Below are 20235 nucleotides of genomic sequence, written 5' to 3'. Positions count from 1 at the left end.
AACGCTTCTTCTCCTCCCTCCTCTTCTATTTCCTTCTCTATTTACCTAATGTGTCCTCCAGTGGAAGGTAAGCTCCCTGAGGGCAGGGCCTGGTTTTCATCTTTGTCTCCCCATCACCAGCTTGGTGTTTTGCACACAGTAGATGCTTAATAAACGTTTGCTAAATGTAATGGAAAAGTGGAAATGGCTCCCCATCACGGGAGTTCTGCCAGCAGAGGCTGGGTGGCCCCGGGGGGTTGAGGGGAAAGGAGTGTGGACCTCTGTGGAAGAGATACCTGCTCTGGAAGAAGCTGAGCTGGGTGCTCCTGGGGCCCCTTTCTCCAAGGCCCGGTACATGCAGTGCTTACTGGCCACCACAAGGGGGCAACAGTCAGTTTGCTCAACTCTATCCAGATGTCCATCAAGGACCACCAGATTTTAGAACTGGAAGGGAGCTAAGCCATCTAGGCAGCCCAGCCCCCTCAGGTGTTCAGATGGGGAAACTCAGATGCCAAGATGGAAGAGGTTTGTCCCTTAGATTGGGAGATCCTTGAGGGCAGGGCTGTCTTTCCACAGTGCCTGGCACATAGTTGGTGCTTAATAAATATTGATGATCGGTTGATTGGCCAAGGCCAAACAGTCATCAGAGCCAGCACCTTTCACAGTTTGTCCAGCACTCTTTTCCCCAGCCCACACTGCCTCTGGCACTGGACTGCCAAGACCCCAACTGCCCTGCCCCCACTCCCCAGGGTGCCCCTCCATCTTGACCCAGATCTGAGTCCCTGCTCAAGCCCAATGACCACATCCCTTCTCCCTCCAGTTCCCCTCTAACCACATATAGGAAGCCTGAGATTGATAACTCAGACATAAGCCAGTGACTTAAAAAGCAGTGAATCTTGGAAGCAGATACCGGAGCCGTTATGAGGGAAGCCCATCTCCCACCGGGGAACCTCAACGTCGGCAGAAGAGGGACAGAGAAGTCATGCTACACTCTGGGGGAATGAGGGCCACTCCCCCAGCCCCCCAAGAGCCCAATGTCAGTGTGAGGGGCCTCAAGTCCCCTTTCCTGCCTAAGTCAGAATTGGCTCGATTCAGAACTGTCGCTGTGAACGTGGGCAGTCACAGTACAGGGAGGAGGCTGGAGCAAGAGAAGCAGGAGGCTGGACTGTTGCTACCAAGCCCAGGCCGGGGCCAGCAAGTTCCTCCTCTTCTGGCCACTGGTGTCTTCTTCCTCATGCTGAACCTCTCTCCTCAAAACGAATTCCCGTTAATTGAGGTTGTTGGTTAATTGGGAGTCTGGTTAGGAGCGGTTTTACTGAACCACACTGAGATCCTGGCAACGTGGACAGGTATCAGAGGTTCCTCTGACAGGGTACCCATTTCAGAGATGGTCCAGGGAAGAGAAGGCTTACTTCAGGTGCGCCAAGAACTAAAGTGGTTAAATCTGACTGGAGCCCCAAAGGCTAGTGCTGCTCTGGGTGCCTGAGGGGGATCGGGGGAGGGGGTGATCAAGGGGCCGTGGGGCAGAGAGCACACAGGCTCAGGAAGAGTCTGCTGGCGGTTACTCCTGCCCGGGCCCATCCTCCCCATCCAGGGCCTGCTCATAAGGGTAGCGCCTTCTGCCGGGGCCCAGCGCCCCCGTTGCTAGTGGCTCCCCATCACCATCCTCGTTGTCTGAGCCATCTCGGCTATGGGCTGAGCCCTGCTCATTTTCCGAGCCTGTCTCGTCGGAGTTGTCATCTTCCAGGTAACGGTAACCGCACACCTTGTGCTGGGGCCGGGGAATTCGGGGCAGGCGGTAGGCTACGCGCTGCTTGAGCTTGGCCTCCATCCACAGGTAGGAGGCCACAGACACCAGGACAGTCAACAGCAAGATGGCCAGCTTGGCCTGGAGGGGAGAAGCAGGGGCTACTCAGGGGCTCCCCTGCCCTCCCCCCGTCCTGGACATGCCCGTGACCCTGGCCCAACAGGGTTTGCCCTTCTTCCTCTTACCCAACCCCCACCCCACACTGGCTGTGCCCCTGAGCCAGCCCTGTTGGACTCAGCATCTCCCCTCCTTCCCATACGTACATGTGCACACATTTCATGCAGTCTTCCTCACCAGTCTTCCTGCTAGGAAGGCCCTGGCTACCTGTCCTTCAAGGTCAGTTCCCCAGCCATCCCCTTCAAGAAGCCAGGCTGCACCAACATGGCAAGGACAGTGTGATGGGGCTTGGACCAGGGGGCCTCTGAGTCCCTTCCCCCAAGGCCTGCCTCTTTGCTTACCGGCTGCCGTCCTCACCAAGGCGCGACTAGCCCAGGAAGGCTCTTCTGCTGGTCTTTGGGCCATTAAACAGTGTATGTCCTGCCTTCCCAGGGACACTGGAGGGTCTTAAAGGCAGAGACTACCCCTCATTCCTCACAAGCCAGCACTCAGTAAATGTTTGGTACCAGACCTGGCAGGGTAAGGCTTGTTCTCCCCTCCCCCCTCCTCATCACTGGGCTCCCAGATTCTGGGACTCGGGAGTTGAGAGTCCTGAGTTCAAAGGCTTCCTCTGATCTGTAACTGTGATTGGGGGGCGGGGAGGGCTGCAAAGCCCTTCCCTCTCTGAGTTTTAGGGACCCAGAGGCTGTGAAATCCAACTCCCTCATTTTACAGATGAGGAAACTGAGGCCCAGAGAAAGGGAAGTGGCTTGGCCAAGGTCACACAGGCAGCGAGCATCTGAGGCGGCATTTGAATCCAGGTCCTGTGACTCCACAATTCATGTTCTTTAAATGCTTAATAGAGCTTGCTAGTTGGTTGAGTGATTGAATGGCAAGCCACCCCCCTGGGCTCAGTTCAATTTAAGCAACATTTATTAAGCCCCCACTGTATACCCTACCTGGAGGAGCTTGGGGTCTCTTAGGGGCATGTACTATGTGCACAGATAAGCAAACACAGGCTATGGGGCAGCTAGGTGGCGCAGTGGACAGAGCACTGGCCCTGGATTCAGGAGGACCTGAGTTCAAATCCAGCCTCAAACACATAACACTCACTAGCTGTGTGACCCTGGGCAACTCACTTAACCCCATTGCCTAGCCAAAAAAACCAAAAAACCAAAAAAACAAAACACAGGCTATGTACAAAGTCATAGGAGTCAAGAAGGAAGTAGCCAGGGCCTGGGGCAGGGGGAGGGGCAGCTGAGCTGGGCTTGGAAGGAAGCCAGGGACTCGAAGAGGCAGAGCAGAGGAGGGAAGGCATGGCAGGCATGGGGCACAGCCTGTGCAAAGATGCAGGAGTGAGAGAAGGCTGCTGTGAGGAGAAACCTGCAAAACTGAAGGGGCTTAGAAGCGCTTTGAAACAGTGGAAGAATTCAGGAAGCACGAGAAGACCCACCTGAACTGATGCAAAGGGAGCAAACCTAGGGAAATGGTGTGCACAAGGCTACAGTCTGAGAAAGCTGGTCAGGTCTGCTCATCTTGTTTCTTTTTTTAGAGTTAGAAGGAGTGGGAAGAGAGGGGATACAGATACCTTTAGAGATGAGAGTGAGGTAGAAACAAATATTTTGATAACGAAAATTGCAAAAAGACAAGGTGCTTGAGAAAGATGAATGTTCTTCTATTAACGCCCTGGATTCCCAGGGGGCCACTCTGACCTCCCCTTCCGTGCACACCTGCCACCCCGTCTCACCTTCATGGGCAGGTTGGAGCCTAGGTAGACCGCAAAGATGGCGAGGGCCTGACACCAGTGGTAGATGGTAAAAATGAAATCCTGACGCTCTTTATCTTCGTACAGAATCCCAAGGAGGGCTGTGGAGGGTAGAAGGCATGGCCTGGCTGAGGCCTCTCAGTTTCTACACCCAGGGTCCCACCTGGATTGGGTTTCTCATCACAAATGTGAGAGCCCCTTCCTATTTAGAGCTACCATTCAGCATCCCTGCCTGACCTGACCCCATCAGCTCACTAATGTTAGCACACATAAGCCTCAGTGCCTATGACTCAGGATCTGGACATATCAGTGGCCCTGTCAGTGACTTGAAGGGCTAGTATCTGACCCTGCAAGAAACAGGAGTCCCTGACTCTGCTTTGGCACAAGAAGGAAGGAAGGGGGACAATGATCAGGAGAGAGAGAGAGAGAAGAGTCTGGCAAGGAGGAAGACTCAGAGCCATAGCCTAGAGGTGAAGGAAGGGAGATGAGAAACCCAACCGAGGAAAGACTGCCTGGGGACGTTGCTTACATCAGGGACCTCATCTTTGATGCCCCTCACTACAAAGGTGCTCAGGATGCCTGACCCTCTGGGTTGGTAAATGGGACCCCCCATCTTCAACCCTAGGTCTAGGGTCCTGTGTCGGACCCCAGCGCAGTCCCACAATCCATATGCAGGGTCTCCTGCCTGTCCCAAACCCCACCCCCATACGTAAATCTGGTCCCATAGCCATTCCTCATGTCTCAGGTCTTGGCACCTAGGAAGTGAAATAAATAAAGCACTGGCCTCAGAGTCAGGAAGACCTGAGTACAAATTCTGCTTCCAATACTTCCTAACTATGTGACCCTGAGAAAGTGACTTAGTCTCTCTTAGCCTCAGTTTCCCTATCTGTAAAATAGGAATGCTAATGGTAGCACCTACCTCACAGAGTTGTTATGGGGATCAAATGAGGTAAGACATGGAGTGCTTTGCAAACCTTAAGGCGATATAGAAAGGTGAGCAATTATCAGCATGGGCAGCTAGGTGCCTCAGTGGATAGAGCACCAGGCCTGAGGTCAGGAAGACTCATCTTCTCGAATTCAAATCCAGCCTCAGACTCTTACTATCTGTGTGTCCCTGGGCAAATCACTTAACTGTTTGCCTCAGTTTCCTCATCTATAAAATGAGCTGGAGAAGGAAATGGCAAAGCCTCCCAGTACCTTAGCCAAGGAAACCCTAAATGGGGTCACGGAGAGTCAGACATGACTGAAAAATCACTCAGTAACAACAAAGGATGATGATGTATCCCCCCATCCCCCGCCATCGGTACTCACTACTTAATGCAATCTTGTTGAGGGCACTGCCCACACCCCAGAGCACAGCCACCATGTAGAAGACCCAGCTGTGGCTGAGGACCTGCGGGAGAGGGGCCCAGAAAAAGAAGGCAAGGATGAGCAGCAGGTGCACGGTAGCCCCCGCCACCAGGGGCACCTGTCGGGGCAGACACAGCTGAAGGAGCCCAAGGCTGGAGAAGACAGCAGCGCCGAAGCCATAGGCCATGAGGATGGGCGCCAAGTATTCCAGGCCCATGGAGCACACACCATAGCCCTGCAGAGAGAAAGGATGGAGGCCTCCAAGCTTCTGGGCCACAGGGAGCCACTCACTCACTGCTAGGAACCAGGTGAGAGCCTCCTGGATTCCTTCAGCACAAGACAAAACGCCTGAGAACTGCTGGAATATGTCAAGGATATGGGGACAAATACCCCAAGGGCACCCTGACCCAGGGAGAGGGGGTCCCTGAGTCACCGGGGAGCCCCCCACATACCAGGGTGAAGCCAGTGCAGACGAAGAGCACTTCGAAACCGCTGTAGATGAAGAAAGGGAAGAGGTGGCGCAGTCTGTAATCACGCATGTGCTTGAAAGGGAGCTGGAAGATGTTTCCCCAGCCCACGCTGCGAAGGTCAATCTCCTCTGTGGGCCGGTAGGCGGAGCCGCAGAGGGCCAGGATCTACGGGGCGGAATCACAGGGCGTGGCTCCGTCACCCTTGGAAGCCTACAAAGGACTTTTGGTGGAGCAACCCTGTAGGGGAGGCTGGGTCAGTGGACTCATCCCCACTTTACAGCTCGGGTGCAGGTGAGTGACTTGCCCAAGGTCACACACCTGGTCAGTGTGAAGCCAAATGTGAGCAATAAGAAGAAGAAGAATAATAGCTGACATTTTTGTGTTCTAAGGTTTCCAAAGCACTTTACATATATCATTTCATTTCATCCTTACAACAACCTTACAAGATCAGGACAACATGCATTATTAGCCCCGTTTAGTAGACAAGGAAACTGATACACAGAAAAGTGAAATGATCTGTTTAATGGTCACACAGCTAGTAAAGATCTGAGGCAGATTCAAATGGAGGTTTTCCTAAATTCTGGATCACATATGCACTAAAATGATGGAATAATTGTTTTCTGAAAACGCGCTAGATGTAGAGTAATTGCAGCTAAATTCACAAGAAAAGAAGATAGAAACACCACACAAGGGCAAAACTTCACGAACTGACCCCAGAGCCCCTTCCTATTTAGAGCTACCATTCAGCATCCCTGCCTGACCTGACCCCATCAGCTCACTAATGTTAGCACACATAAGCCCCAGTGCCTATGACTCAGGATCTGGACATATCAGTGGCCCTGTCAGTGACTTGAAGGGCTAGTATCTGACCCTGCAAGAAACAGGAGTCCCTGACTCTGCTTTGGCACAAGAAGGAAGGAAGGGGGACAATGATCAGGAGAGAGAGAGAGAGAAGAGTCTGGCAAGGAGGAAGACTCAGAGCCACAGCCTAGAGGTGAAGGAAGGGAGATGAGAAACCCAACCGAGGAAGGACTGCCTGGGGACGTTGCTTACATCAGGGACCTCATCTTTGATGCCCCTCACTACAAAGGTGCTCAGGATGCCTGGCAGCCCAGCCCAGGAGGCAGGAGGAAGGGGGATCTGTGAAACAGGAGAAGAGTGAGCAGGATTCTCAAAGGCAAGTGACAGAAAATAGAGCAGAAAATCCAAAAGAGCGAGAGAGAAAACCTGAATACCAACCTAGCTCACAAGCATGGAATTATGAAAACTAAAGGAAGAATGAGTCCAACTTCAAGGGGAAACAAAGCACTTTGAACAAATATTATGGTATGGAGGAAAATAAGCCAATATCACTTCATGAAATAAAGTATCTTGGGCACTCACTCTCCAGAGGTTATGGAACTGCAGCAGCAAGAAACTCCAGAATGTGGACAGGAAGAGAGACAGAGAGAGAGAGAGAGACAGAGACAGAGACAGAGACACAGACACAGAGACAGAGACAGAGACAGAGACAGAGGGAGAGACAGAGGCAGAGACAGACACAGAGACAGAGACAGAAAGAGAGACAGAGACAGAGACAGAAAGAGAGACAGAGAGAAACGGAAAAGGACAGCGAGAGACAGACACGGAGAACTCTTAAGGAAAGGAATCTGTGCTCTCAATGCAGAACTTAAAAACAAAAATAGCAGAATAGCAAAAATTAAATGCATAATGGAGGGCTTCTGCAAAGAAGTAGAAGCTTTAAGAAAGAAAATCATCTACTCGGAACGCAAAAATACTTCAACAGAAGAGAATCTGGCAGAAGAGAAGTAAAAGTTAAAAAGAATAGATGGATTCTCTACAATTCAAATATGCTGACAAAATGTAGAGTTAACTTAAGGACCAGAGGTCTTCCTGAATGGCATGATAAACTAAGGACCTGAACACCATCCTATAGGAAATAGTACAAGAAAACTATCCAGAACTTCTGAATACAGGATATAAAACATAGATCAAGAGGATCCACTAATCAGTGTCAGAAGAAAAATACACTTCAAATGTCATTGCAAGTAATGTTTAAATTGGATGATTTTAATGACAAAGAATAAATTCTGCAAGCAGTCAAGAGAAAGACTTTCAAAAATGAACAATACAAAAGTATTCTACATTCATGAGAAAGCACGGAAGAGAATGAAATAGTATATTCCAAAACTCAAAGATACTCAAGCTACAACTCAAAATAACTTATCTTGTAAAGCCAACTCCAATCATCAAGAGGGAGAAATAGATTCAATAAACCCAGACCTTCCTGACACTCCATCACTATGCCAAGCTGTTTCTCTGATGCTTATTCTCTACATCACACTGCCTGCCTCTTCTGGAGCACACTTTTTATAAACTTAGAACTAGAACAGGACTTAGAGATTTTCCAGCCCAACTCTCAACTTGCAGTGCTGGAAACTAAAGCCCAGAACGACAGAGTGGAGAAACCACTGGGTTGGTTCAGAAAGTCCTGGTTTCTAATCTTGCCTCAGACACTTATTATCTGGGTGAGCATGGCAAGTTACTGGAACCTCTTCTACTCCATATGTAAAATGCCAATAATAACAGCGCTTGCTTTATAGGGCTGTTGTCAGGTTTGAGCTGGATAATGTGCTTTGCAAACCTTGAAGCATTACATAAACGTTGGCTAGCTGTAACACGGCTATATCTGAAAGAAACCAAAGAAAGAGGAAAAGGATCCAGACGTACAAAATTATTGATGGTCAAAAATTGGACACTGCGGGATTGGTGGATGGCTAAACAAATTCTGGTCTCCAAATGCAATGAAATATTTGTGTTGTAAGAAATGATGCGACGGATCGTTTCAGAGGGAGCTGGGCAGACCTCTATGAAATGATGCAGAGTGAAGCGAGCATAGTTTGGAGAACAATTTATACAATAACATTATACAGGAAAAAACCAACTCTGAAAAGCTCTGGATCTCTGTTCAATGCGATGATAAGTTATGATTCTAGAGGACAGAAGAGGAAATATGTCACCAACCTCCTGCCCAACAGGGACAGACTGAACATGAAGAATGATCCATGCCTTTGGGTATGGCCAATGTGGGGATGTGTTTGTCTGGATTAGGCACATTTTTCGTGAAGGTTTTTGTTTTTTTTTAATTGTTGGGGGAGAGATAATAAATGGTTGTGAAAAGAAATAAGAATACTTAAAATGTCAGCCAATATTATTGTTCTTCTTCTCGTTGAGGACTTGCCCAAGGTCACAAGACTCATAAACATCAAAGCCAGGTGTCAGCTCCAGGTTAGTCCTCTGATGCCAAGGGCTCTGAGTTCCAATCTAGGAATCTAGGTTGAGATCTAGGGATGTTCAGATACCCATCCAGCCCCAATCTCTACCCAATATGGGCCTACGGGGCCCATATCCTACCCAGGCCCACCTGGAAATGTGTCCTGAGCACCAGAGGGGCCCAGAGCCCTGACAATCTTTACCACCCACAGGCACTCCCTCACAAGCTTGTGCTCACAGGTAACCTTCCAGAGGAGACTTATCTCCTCACCCTATGAGCTCCCCAAGGAGAGTGTCCAGGTCTGATTTGGAGTTCCCACAGAATGGCTAAGCACTGCACCCAGAAGGCACTTCTTGCACTGAACAGAATTTGTTTCGTGGCTCCTTTGGGGCCTAGGAGTAGGGCTAGTTTGTGCTGTCCATGGGGGACACCTTTTTGTGAAGACCAGGGATCCCCTTCCCACAGGTCTCCCTGTCCTCCAACCCCTCCCCAAGCCCTTCCTGCCCCATCTCTTATCATAATCCCTCCCCCCACCCTTTTCCTCCAGCTTTCACAGGGAGGATGGATGCTTGGCCAGGGCTGAAGGAATCCTTACCAGCAGCATGGCCAGAAAGGCCACCGACATGAGCACACTCTCAACTATGATGAGGTTTTGGCTGTGGGGCAGTCTCTGAAGCACAGTCTTGTTGAAGCCAATGAGGATCCCATGGCTGTTGGTGCCTGGGGGACACAAGAAGACACAAAGTCACTGTGAGATGGGACAGGAGTCACAAGGACAGAAGCAGTGACAGAAATTAAGCCAATTTGCTCCCAAAGCCACCCCAGGCTGTCGCTGGCACTGTCACGTTCATGGGTCTGCTGCTGCTGTTTGGATCGAGGTCAGAGGCCAAGGTCACAGGCTCTATCTCCCAGTGTACCAACACTTAGCTTTAATTCTCATCCAAAGATTGACCAATGGACCTAGGCCAGAGGCTGAGCTTCTCACCCTAACCACAGCCCATGCTGAGCCCCAGGCCAAGTGCCTGACCCTGGTCCCAAGTTGAACCCTTAACCTCTGTAACCATCTTACAAACATGTGATGTTCTCAAGGAGACCTGGGTAGGAAGGTGTGGCTTATACAAGCCAATCCTTCCCATCTTGAGATCACAACCCAAAGCACATGGCCCACTGGGGGCTCAACAATGTTACCTTCACAGAGAAAGTGCTGCTGAGACACACATGAAGCCCCAGCTTTGACTCAACTGAGGCAAGCGCATTTCCTGGACCAGGATGAACAGAGCTTTTGTGCTGGTCCAGAATCTCTCTAAAGAGAGCAATATTCGGAATAATCATTCCCTCTTCTCCAAACCCAAGCTGTCCTTCAAGGTCCATGTTCTCCAGGAATTCTTCCCTGACCACCCCAGTCCACCTTGGTGTGTTCCTTAGAAGTAAAACCTATTAGAGGAAGGGACCTCAAAGGCTAGATAGATAAATCTATTCCCTTTATTTTACAGATGGGGAAACTGAGGCTCCAAGAGGGGAAGGGACTTGTCCTGGGTCACATAAGTAGCAAGCTGGGATTCTAACTCAGGTCGCATGACTCTAAGTTCATTTGACTTTTGAGGACACTGACTATGTCATGGCACATTTCTCATGGCAGCCTCCAGCAATTAGACAGTTTGTCATTTGGCCTATTTCCATCCCCTATGCTCAGATGTTCCCCCAAAGCTATCCTGGACCCTCTTCCCCCTCCACACTATGCTATCTTGCTTGGCGATCTCATCAGCTGCCATGGGTTCAGTCATCATCTCTATGCAGATGACTGCCAGAGCTATATATCTAGCCCTAATCTCTCTCCTGAGTTCCATCCCACATCACCAACTGCCTGCTAGACCCTAGCTGCATGACTTTGTCTCCACCCAAATCCGCTTGCTTTACTGTTCTCCAGACTGCCCTCCGTCCTCACCTCTCCCTTCTGGACTCGCTTGTGTGCTTTACGGGGCAGCTCAGGGGCCGCCTCGCACATGAGACTTTTCCGAATCCTCCCAGTCACCGTTGTTCTACTCCTCTTCAAATTACCATATATTTGGCCAATGGGTCAATTTGTTTTGGTTGACTAGACTTATTTGTTATAAAGGAGGGCTTCTGTAGAGGGAGGTGAATTATTCGAAAGTGACAGATACAAAAAGAAACAAACAAAAAACCCAAGAAAGAAAAGAGCGTCAATACAACATTGAAAAATACAGAAGGAAACAAAAGAACACAGAAGGCTCAGAAGGGGCCTTAAAGGAGCAGGGCAATTTTGTTACTACTGCGTTAATTAACATTCACTTTTCAAAAAGAAACTCTGTAATTGAAGTCCCTGATTCCCATATATTCCACTTTTTCCTCAGCCCATTGGAATACTTGCGCTAGCTGATGCTCCGGCTCGTGATTGTTTCTGAAATGCTGCGTTGTATCTACATGTTTCTGTCCAGGTAGAACACAGGCACCCTGGGGGTGCCCGTCTCTTTGTCTCCCTGGCATCTGGCACAGTGCCTGGCTTACCTTCATCGTCATCATCGTAGCTAACGTTTCTACATCGCCTACTGTGTGCCAGGCACTGTGCTAAGCTTTTTTCAAACATTCTCTTATTGGATCCTCACGACAACCCTGAGAGAGAGGTGCTATTATTAACCCCATTTTATAGATGAGGAAACTGAGGCAAACAGAAGTTCTGTGACTGCACATAGCACAGGCTTAGTAGATCGATGCTTGTTGAATTGCATTGAGGCTGGGTACCCCCTCCCTGTCCCTGCCACCCCAACCCCAGCCACAGAGTCGGGTTTCAGACTCACCACAGTTATGCACATTATAGAGGGTGTGATTCCGACCGTACAAGTACCCATTGAGGAAGAAGACCATGGGCCCCTGGGCACAGGCAAAACTGAGCTGCAGGAAAGGAGAGTGGGGGGCTAGAGGTGGTGGCCGTGTGATCCCGAGCCATGCCCGCCTCCCAGTTAGGGGCTGAGCCCCACAACCAGCCTTCTAGGGGCATTTATAGGTCATGGAATACTAGATTGAGAACTAGAGAGGATCTTTGAGGTCAGCAAGTACCATTTTACAGAGGAGGAAACTGAGGTCCAAAGAAGTCAAGCCACTTGCCCAAGGTCATACAGGTAGAACTGAGATACTAGGCCAGGTCCTCTCACTCCAAATCCAGGCCCTTTTCTGCCATACCATGCTAGCTCCTCACAATAGGGTGATACCAGGCAATCCTGTCCCTACCCCCAAAGCCATTTAATGTCACACAGTGGAGGGGAAGGGGGGTAAGGTGCTGATTTCTTTTATGATCTGGAAGGCTAGGCTTCCAGGCATTATTATTCCCATTTCACAAAGGAGGAAACTGAGGCTTCAAGCAGTAGGGTGATTTGCTCACAGTCACATTGCTACTATCAGAGGCAGGCTGTGAGCCCTGGTCTCTCTTGAGTCCAAACCAAGCACCCTCTTTACTGTGCCATCCTCAAAGACCTGAGTACCACCAGCAGAGCCAGGTGAGAGGAGGGGGCTGGATAGAAAGGATTGGGGGAGGGCCATCTTCTCAATGTCTCCCCACCAAGCACTGCTCCAGGCTAGAAATTCTTCTGGCTCCTTCTCCCAAGGCTTCCCACCCCTGCCCCAGCCCTGCCCATGCTCACGTGGAAGAAGCTATAGAAGATGGTGTGGAAGATGACAAGATAGGGCGTATGGGCCCCCCGCGGGGGACGCCTCTGCTCCTGAACATGCTCTTCCTTGTAATTCACATACTCGTAGTATTTCTGTGACATCCTGCCAGAGAACATGGAGCATTGGCATGGACATGGTCTCATCCCCCAGATCCTCCAGCGGAGCCTCACAGATGTTCTGGGAGCTGTCCAGCTGCTCCCTGTTCACCTGGTGCTTCCCTCTGCAGTTTTGACCGTTCTACTCCATCTCATGCCACTAAACTGGACATCTCACTTCTGACACATCTGGAACTTTCCCCACTCTGCCCTTGCTCAGGATGATTTCTATGCCTGGATGCCCCCTGCCTGTTGATTTCAACTCACTTTAACTCGACAAACATTAGGGGGCAGGGAAATCCCCCCATCCTCAGTCTTATATCCTGGTATAGTGGGACATAGCATGGACATGGAGAAGTTAACTATTTTGTATTTACTATTTCTTGCAAGCTAATATAACAATCATTTCCAAAGGGAAAGAGCATTGCCAACTTGGGGGGAGGTCAGGAAAGGTCTCCTGTGGCGGGAAGTACCTGGGCTGCGCTTTGCAGTAAGTTAGAGACTTAATAGGGCAGAGGTAAGGGAGGGCATTCCACGCACAGGACGGTAGCCTGGGCAAAGGCCGGGAGACCTACTTCAAATGCCACCTCTTCCAGGAAGCCTCCCTTGACCTCCAGGGTCCATAAAGACCTCCCCCCTCAGAGCTCACATCACCGGCACTGGGTAGGCATGTCTCTAGTACACTTGCCATGTAATATTAAATAGCAGTATTATCTGTGCTGGTATCTGATCTCCCTTCTAGCCTGTAAACTTGGCTCCCCAGCCAGTCCCCAGCAGGAGGCGCTGCATGCAGCAGCCACAACTAACAAATATTTGCATATTTGCTGAATTAAACTGAGTTAGATTCCCATGTTCAAGTGAAAAAATGGAATCTGCCCACATTGCACCTGGGACAACAGCCCAAGCCCCAGGCTGTCTGAGCAGTGCTCCCCACCCTGGCCAGGTGTGGCCACCAACATCCCCATGCCTCCACTCCCCACCCCAGCCCCCCTGCCCAGCTGGCCCTGCTTACCGGGTGATATAGTTCCCCATGGAGGCCCAGAGGGGCACAATGGCTACGCCCAGGGCCACTGCAGAGGGTACTAGTGTGTAGTATCGCTCCCAGTAGTTGGTGGAGACAAAGAGGGCATAGATGCCCACGGCCAGGAACATCACCCACTTGGTGCCAAAGAACCTGCCGGGGGCAGAACTTTCTCAGTCAGTTGTCCTCTGCCCTCAGCCTTCAGCCCTGGTAGACCCTCGAGGCTGGCACCAAGTCCAACCCAGGCCTGGCAGTGGCCGTCCAGCCTCTGCTCCAAGACCTCTGGTGCCGGAGCAGCCCCTTCCAGCCTGGGACGCCTCCTGAATTGGAACCTTCCCCCTCAGATCTCTGAATCACTAACATCGTCCACAGAGGGCAGCGTAGTTCAGGGAAAACAGCATTGCTTCTGGGGGCCGAGGCCCTGGATTCAAATCCCGCCTCTGACTCTTGTGCCCTGTGTGACTTGGGCAAGGCCCACTTAACCTCCTTTGGCCTCAGTTTGCTCATCTGTGAAATGGAGAGGTGGCCTCTCCAGCTCCAGGAGGGACAGTAGGAGGAGGGAAGGCAGCAGAAAAAACAGCCTCAGTTTTAGCACTGGGTCTGGAGTCTAGTCCTGACTCTGCTTCTAATGCACTACGTGACCTTAGGCTAGTCTATTCCCTTCTCTGGGCCTCAGTTTCCCAAATGGTAAAACAAGAAGGTTGATCCCTGAAGGTTCAACCAGCTCTGAAATGTTGCAACTCTATGTCTTCCTGAAGGGAGTGAGGTCAAACCTGCAGGGTATATTCAGTTCAAGTTCATAAACATTTATTAAGCACCTACTGTGTGCTAGGCACTGTGTGATGGGTTGGGGAGAAAAGGACAGAAATGAGGCAATGCCTGCCTCAAGTCCATTCTATGGGAGGGGATACAACATGTATCCCCTGTATCATTTCAAGACAGAAAGAATGCTGATAACTGAAGGAGTGGGGATGGGGAGGACCAGGAAAGACTTCACCTGGGAGGCAGCCCAGCTTGGAAAGGCCCTAGGGATGCTCAGAGGCGGCACCAAGGAGGAAGGGCACTCCCTGCCCAAGGCAACCCAGGAAAAGGCAAAGAGGCGGCATCATTAGTCAAAGAGCTCATCGGTCAGCCTCCTCATTTGAAGCTTGGAGGAGGCTGGCCTCCTGCCTCTCAATCCCACTGAGGCCCACACACTGGCTGAGGAGGGACAGCCCAGGCAGGGCTTCCATCTGCCCCCCAGCACCTCCCTCCGTGGGCAGGGCCAGTGTAGGGTCGGGGGTCAGTTTGGTCCTGCTGCCCACACCCACCTGATGAGCACGGGGGTGTAGAGCAGAGCCACCACGGGGGTCACGTTGATGCCCATCAGCATCTTGCTATCGATGTCGGGGAGTCCCATGCTGCCGTATTTCACCTCTCGGTAGGTCTCGTCATAGTGGAGAATCATTTGCATCTGTAGGAGGCCTGGGGGATTGGGGAGGGGGGCTTAGGCCTAGGCCCAGTCCAGGCCAAAGCCCCCCCATGAGTTAGTCAACCCGCTCCTGGACGACCCCAAGGAGACCAGAACAGCTGTGGGGAGGGCCAGGTGGGGAGGAAGGAGGGATCTTGCTCACAGCAGTCCAGAACCCAGTTCTAGCAGTGCTCTATGGGCTAAGGGGCCAGACCGCAGCACCTCTTTGACACTGGGGACCCACTGCCCAGAGTGGGGGGAGAGGAAGTGTTCCCAGGAAGGACTTGGTCACTCACCAACCACCCGCAGAGCCCTAGCCACAAGCTGGGTCAATAACCCACACAATAATTATTATCAGACACAGAAGGAGGGAGTCAGTGGGGGGCAGACAGAGAGGCTTGGCCAGGGAGGGTACAATGCCCCCGGCGCTCTAGAACCTGGGGCACATCCTTTCTCTTTTCTCATCAGCAAAATGAGGGGGCTGGTCCCTATTTTCTCTTAGATCTCTCCCAGATCTGACATTCTATGTTCTAAGGTCCCTCCCACCTCTCACATTCCAGGTTCTAAGGTTCTTCTCAGCCCAAGTATTCCATGTCCTAGTTTCTGAGTTCCCTCACAGGTCTGACATTCTATGTTCCAAAGTCTCTCCTAGCTCTGATATTCTATGTTCTAAAGTCCCTCCCAGTACTGACATTCTCTGTTCTCTGTTTTAAGGTTCTAAGGTTCCCCCAAGTTCTGGCATTCTAGGTTCTGAGGTCTCTCCCAGCTCTGGTATTATCTGTTCTCTGTTCCAAGGTTCTTCCCTTCCAGGGCTCTCAACTTAGGGGTGATGGTCCTGGCAGCCCCACACCCAAGGTGGCCATAATCAACCTGGGGGCCAGGGGAAAGGGGAGAGGAGGCCCCTACTGCCCTGCCCACAGCAATCCGACCTCCTGCAGCTGTGGGAGGAGAGGAAATGGAAGAGGAACTAAGGCTCTGAGCTGTGGCCCAGGGCTGCCTGGGTCAGGGTCTCCCACTGGGTGCCCCGGGGCCTGCTTCCTCATCTGCTTATGAGAAGTCCAGGAGAAATGACTTGCTCAGAGCTTGGGCCCAGCTGGAGTGAAAGACCCACCCACTCCTCCTTTCCTGTCTCTAAAGTCTGCCCGGGTCTGACCAGATGCAGTCTAATAACATCACCCTCTACAGATTGCCAAGTCTGCTCTCATCGATGCTTGCCAAGCCCCACAGGAGGGAGGCTGAGGAGGGGTGGCCAACCGTGGAGGAAACTGAAACTTAGAAAAGGGAAGTGACTTGTACACGGTCACCTAGGGAGTAAGTGTTGGAGCTGGGCTGAAACCCAAACCTGCGACTTCCAGAGCAGGACTCCTTTCCTGCAGGAGAATCTCACGTCGCCTATGGGACAGCCCCAGAACTAAGGAGACAGCTTGGACCAAGCAGGCCAGGTTCCACCAAAGACCCAAGCCAGCTATGTGGTCCCAGAGCCTGGGTGAGGAGAACTTTCCAAAGCTTCTGCCTTAGCAGATGGTGTGAGGGGATCCACGGAGCTTCCAGTCCTGACCTCCCTCCTTCTGAGCTGTGTGCCCTGAGGACTCAGACACTAGGCATCCTCAGTGCCTAACCCCTGCCCTGCCCCCTCACAGGGTCAACACTTTCCTGGGACCCTCAGGGGTGATTATTGACCCTCCCTGGAGTGAGGCCAGTCTGGAAACAAGTGTGTCAGCCAGCCACTCAACTAGTATTTATTAAGCATCCCCAGCAACTCAAGGGAATGAATGAATGAATGAGTGAATGAATGAATAAATAAGTTCTGAGCCTTCAGCTAGGGGGAGAAGAGGGGAGACAAAGATCAGGTAACCCTCATAGTCTAATGATTCCTTCCAGAGCTTGAGGGATGATGACCAGTCCCCGCTGGTCTCCCCTGGCTGCAGCCAATGGGGCTGGGTCTCTGACAGAGACTGGCCTGGCAGATTTCTGGAGCCAGGACCCAGACAAAGGGAATGAGGAAGGCTGAACCCCACTCTTCATCCAGGACACACCTCTGAGGCCTGGGTCATGGGGAGAAAAGGAGTCAGGGAGAGTGGGCCCCACTTTTACAGGCCTCCTGCTAAAGTTAGTTTCCTCATTTTACAAATGAGGAGACTGAGGCTCCAGTGGGCTGTCCCACATCACTCAAGTATTAAGTAGGGGAGTAGGAATTTGAGCACAGATACTCTGGCTCCAAAGCCAGCTCAGGCCTTGGCTGAAGAGAGGAGGGGCGGGGGAGTGTGGAGGGAGCCCAGGGTGCTCTCTCTTACCCAAGTACACACTGTAGGTGAGCATCCCCCCAATGCTGGCAATCACCACATTCTTGATCACGCCTAGCTTCTTTCTGCGGTAATATCTTCGCTCTTCCTCCTCCTCGTTGTAATCTGGATAGGCCCCCACAAACTCGTCCAGCTGTAGGGCACCAGCACAAGGGACTGGGTCAGAAGCTAAGGCTCCCCCCTCCCCTGGCACCAGTCATGGGGGCTGGGGGGCAGCAGGGTTCTCTAGGAGCCTCTGGGAAAGCTGAGGTCACCCTGGGGTGACCACCCTCCCCGGCCCCCTGCCTCCACCTACCCCAGGACAGACGCTAGAACCTGAGTTGGGGCTCTCCATGCCAGCGGAGTGATGCTTCCCCTTCTCCCCTCTCCATGAGGCCCCTAGCTTCCTGGAGCACAGGCTTTAGATCGGGAAGAAAACTGAAGACCACCCCTCCATTTACAGTTGGAGCAACTGCCCCAAGTAACCCTCTCGGTCAGCAGGAGAGACAGACCTGGAACCCGGGACCCCTAGGGTGGCGTTCTTTCCCCAGCCCTCCCACGGGTCGGGGCCTGGCTGGGCTCAGGCGGGCTCCAGTACCTCGGGCCCTTCCGGAAGGACACCGTCGGGGACTGCAGCTCCGGGTTCCTCGGCCAAGAGGCCGGCGGCTCCAGCCACTGGGTACAGCGGGGGCTCGGCCTCCATGGCCGGAGAAGGGAGGGCTGTGGGAGGCTGCTGTCCAACAGACAGTCCGTTGGTCTCCCCAGCGGGTGGATCTCTCGACCGCCCGCCCGGTTCTCCAGCTGCTGCCCTGGGACCCCAAGACCGCCCGGCCCCGAGCGCTGCGAGATCACCCAGTTCTGCCAGCCCCCCTAGACAGCCGGGCCCGGACGGGAGGCGGGGGCAGGGGCGGGGGCAGGGCCAGGGGCGGGGCCGGGAGCCGGGAACCGGGAACCAGGAACAAGAAGTAGCCCTGGTCTCTGCCCTGGTACCTGAGTTCCTAGGGGTCGGGATCCCCAGACCGGAGAGAAGGGGTGACTGCTTGGGCCCGGAGGAACCCTGACTGCCGTGTTCACCCCTCCTCCCTCCCGCCCCCGCCCCGACCAGCCAGCCCCTAGAAGACTAGATTCTAGGCCTGCCCCTTGTTTGACAGATGAGGAAACTGAGGCCCGGAGAGGTTGAGTCGCTTGCCCCCAGACCACGCGGGCACTCGGTGGGATTCCAGCCCAGGTCCTCTGACCCAGTCCATTCATTCAACAAGCATTATCGCAGGCTAGAAGCTGGAGACCGAGAAGGTAGAGTGGTGCCCACACTCCCCCACCACTCCTCTCTTCAATGTACTAGTGCTGTCTAGAAAGAGCTAGGTACAAATCTCGCCTTTGGTGCTTACTGGCTGTGACCATCACGCCCGCAGCGCCCCTGCTTCCCCCGGCTGTGAGAATCAAAAGAGTTAAATAATAGTTGTGAAGTACTTTGCAAACCCGGAAGTGCTGCAAAATGCTGGTTATTATTAGCAACAAAGCTAGGAAGGTGACTTCGTATTTTTCTCAAACCTGTTTCCCCCTTACACCAGACGAAGGGGGTGGGCAGGTGCCTGGGTAGCTCTCGACCCAAGATCCTCTGTCCCCGCCTCCAGTCTGTCAGGCAGGGCCCCTAGGGAGGAAAAGAACGGGAAAGGAGGCTATAGGGCATCCAGTCCAACCCTTCATTTAACAGATGGGAAACTGAGACCCAGAGAGGGAATGTGATGGTGCTGAGGCCTCTGCCTCGCCCTGCAATGCTGGAGAGCCTGAGCCCCGAGGGTGCACTGAAAAATTAGACAAAGGTTTCAAACTATCGTCCCAAATGAAATACTTTATTAAAAACATTTTTGAGCATCAGTGCAACCAATGATCTATGCTTAGTTACACTGAAATAAATTTCAGTGCACAAAGTAGCATAGTAATTTTTCCATCCCTCTCCCTGTCTTAGTAAAATCCTTTCTTCATTCATTCATTCTTATTTGCATTTAGGAGGTGCAGTGGGATAGAGCACTGGGCTCGGAGTCAAGAAGACCAGAGTTTAAATCTGGTCTCAGACACTTAGTAGCAGGGTGACCCTGGGCAAGTCACAACCTCTGTTTGCCTCATTTCCTCAGCTGTAAAATGGGGACAATAATAGCACCTCCCTTTTGAGGTTGTTCTGAGAATCAAATGACATAATATGATACACAGTGGGTGCTATAGAAATGCTTATTTCCTCCCTCCGTTTTATTTTCTCTTATATGAATATAATTAGTGTGTATTCCATCCGAGGGATGTAAAGATTTATTTCATAAAGGTATTTCCCGATTTCTTTCTGTTCCTCAGATTAGCTGGTCTTAATTGAATTATAGTATTTCCTTACAATAACATGCCATAGTCTGTTCAACCACTCACTCATTGTTGGAGTTGCTTCCAAGTTCCTTTGGTTTTGGCTTCCAAGTCTGGGGGATTTCTTTTGGTTTGGGTTTGTTTTTGGGGTTTTTTTTTTGTGATTACATATAATGCTACTATTACAATCTCTGGGTCAGAAGTTGGGATTTTTGGTCATTTTCCTTTTGATAATACCATCAGGCAGAGTCTATTCCTAACAATGAAACCAATTTGTCAAAGGGTGTGGTTATTTTAATAATTTTCCCCGTGGGCGGCACAGAGAAGGAATAATAATGAGTGTGTAATAATGAAACTAAGGTATGTAGTGCGTTTCTCAGAATACTGGGCCCCAGAGAACGATCATTCCATGGGAGAGGTTTCCAGGACTCCATTTCCCTTGAGACTGTGTGCTGCAGCACGGGCAAGCTGTGTTGTAGGAAGACAAACTGAGTAACAACCCTGGGAAGAAGAGAAGCCAGCCAGTAGATTTGGAGTAGCAACATCTAAGGCTGTAGTGGTAGCATCCATCCACGTGGGGGCGCAGCATGTTCCTGAGACAGAGACAAAGATT

General features: G+C 51.5%; 1 protein-coding gene across 2 annotated transcripts; it reads right to left on the bottom strand.

Annotated features, from left to right (window-relative positions):
* Positions 1-854: 854 nt before the first annotated feature.
* UNC93B1 (unc-93 homolog B1, TLR signaling regulator) lies at positions 855-18137 on the bottom strand. 2 transcript variants are annotated; one of them, XM_027855998.1, is made up of 11 exons: positions 17872-18137; positions 17286-17427; positions 14852-15005; positions 13533-13694; positions 12398-12527; positions 11558-11651; positions 9337-9461; positions 5450-5632; positions 4959-5232; positions 3630-3748; positions 855-1867 (listed from the first exon to the last, which is right to left on the bottom strand). In XM_027855998.1, the coding sequence occupies exons 1-11, from the start codon at positions 17974-17976 to the stop codon at positions 1541-1543; spliced, it is 1815 nt and encodes a 604-aa protein (XP_027711799.1). In that variant the 5' UTR covers positions 17977-18137; the 3' UTR covers positions 855-1540. The 2 variants fall into 2 exon arrangements, with proteins under 2 accessions (XP_027711799.1, XP_027711800.1); XM_027855999.1 differs by having other exon boundaries at positions 4959-5040.
* Between the last annotated feature and the right edge of the window lie 2098 nt (positions 18138-20235).

This window comes from Vombatus ursinus, unplaced genomic scaffold (genome assembly GCF_900497805.2).
Source record: "Vombatus ursinus unplaced genomic scaffold, bare-nosed wombat genome assembly UNPS02011369.1, whole genome shotgun sequence".
NCBI classification, from domain to species: domain Eukaryota; kingdom Metazoa; phylum Chordata; class Mammalia; order Diprotodontia; family Vombatidae; genus Vombatus; species Vombatus ursinus.
This window is presented reverse-complemented; position numbering and strand designations above follow the sequence as displayed.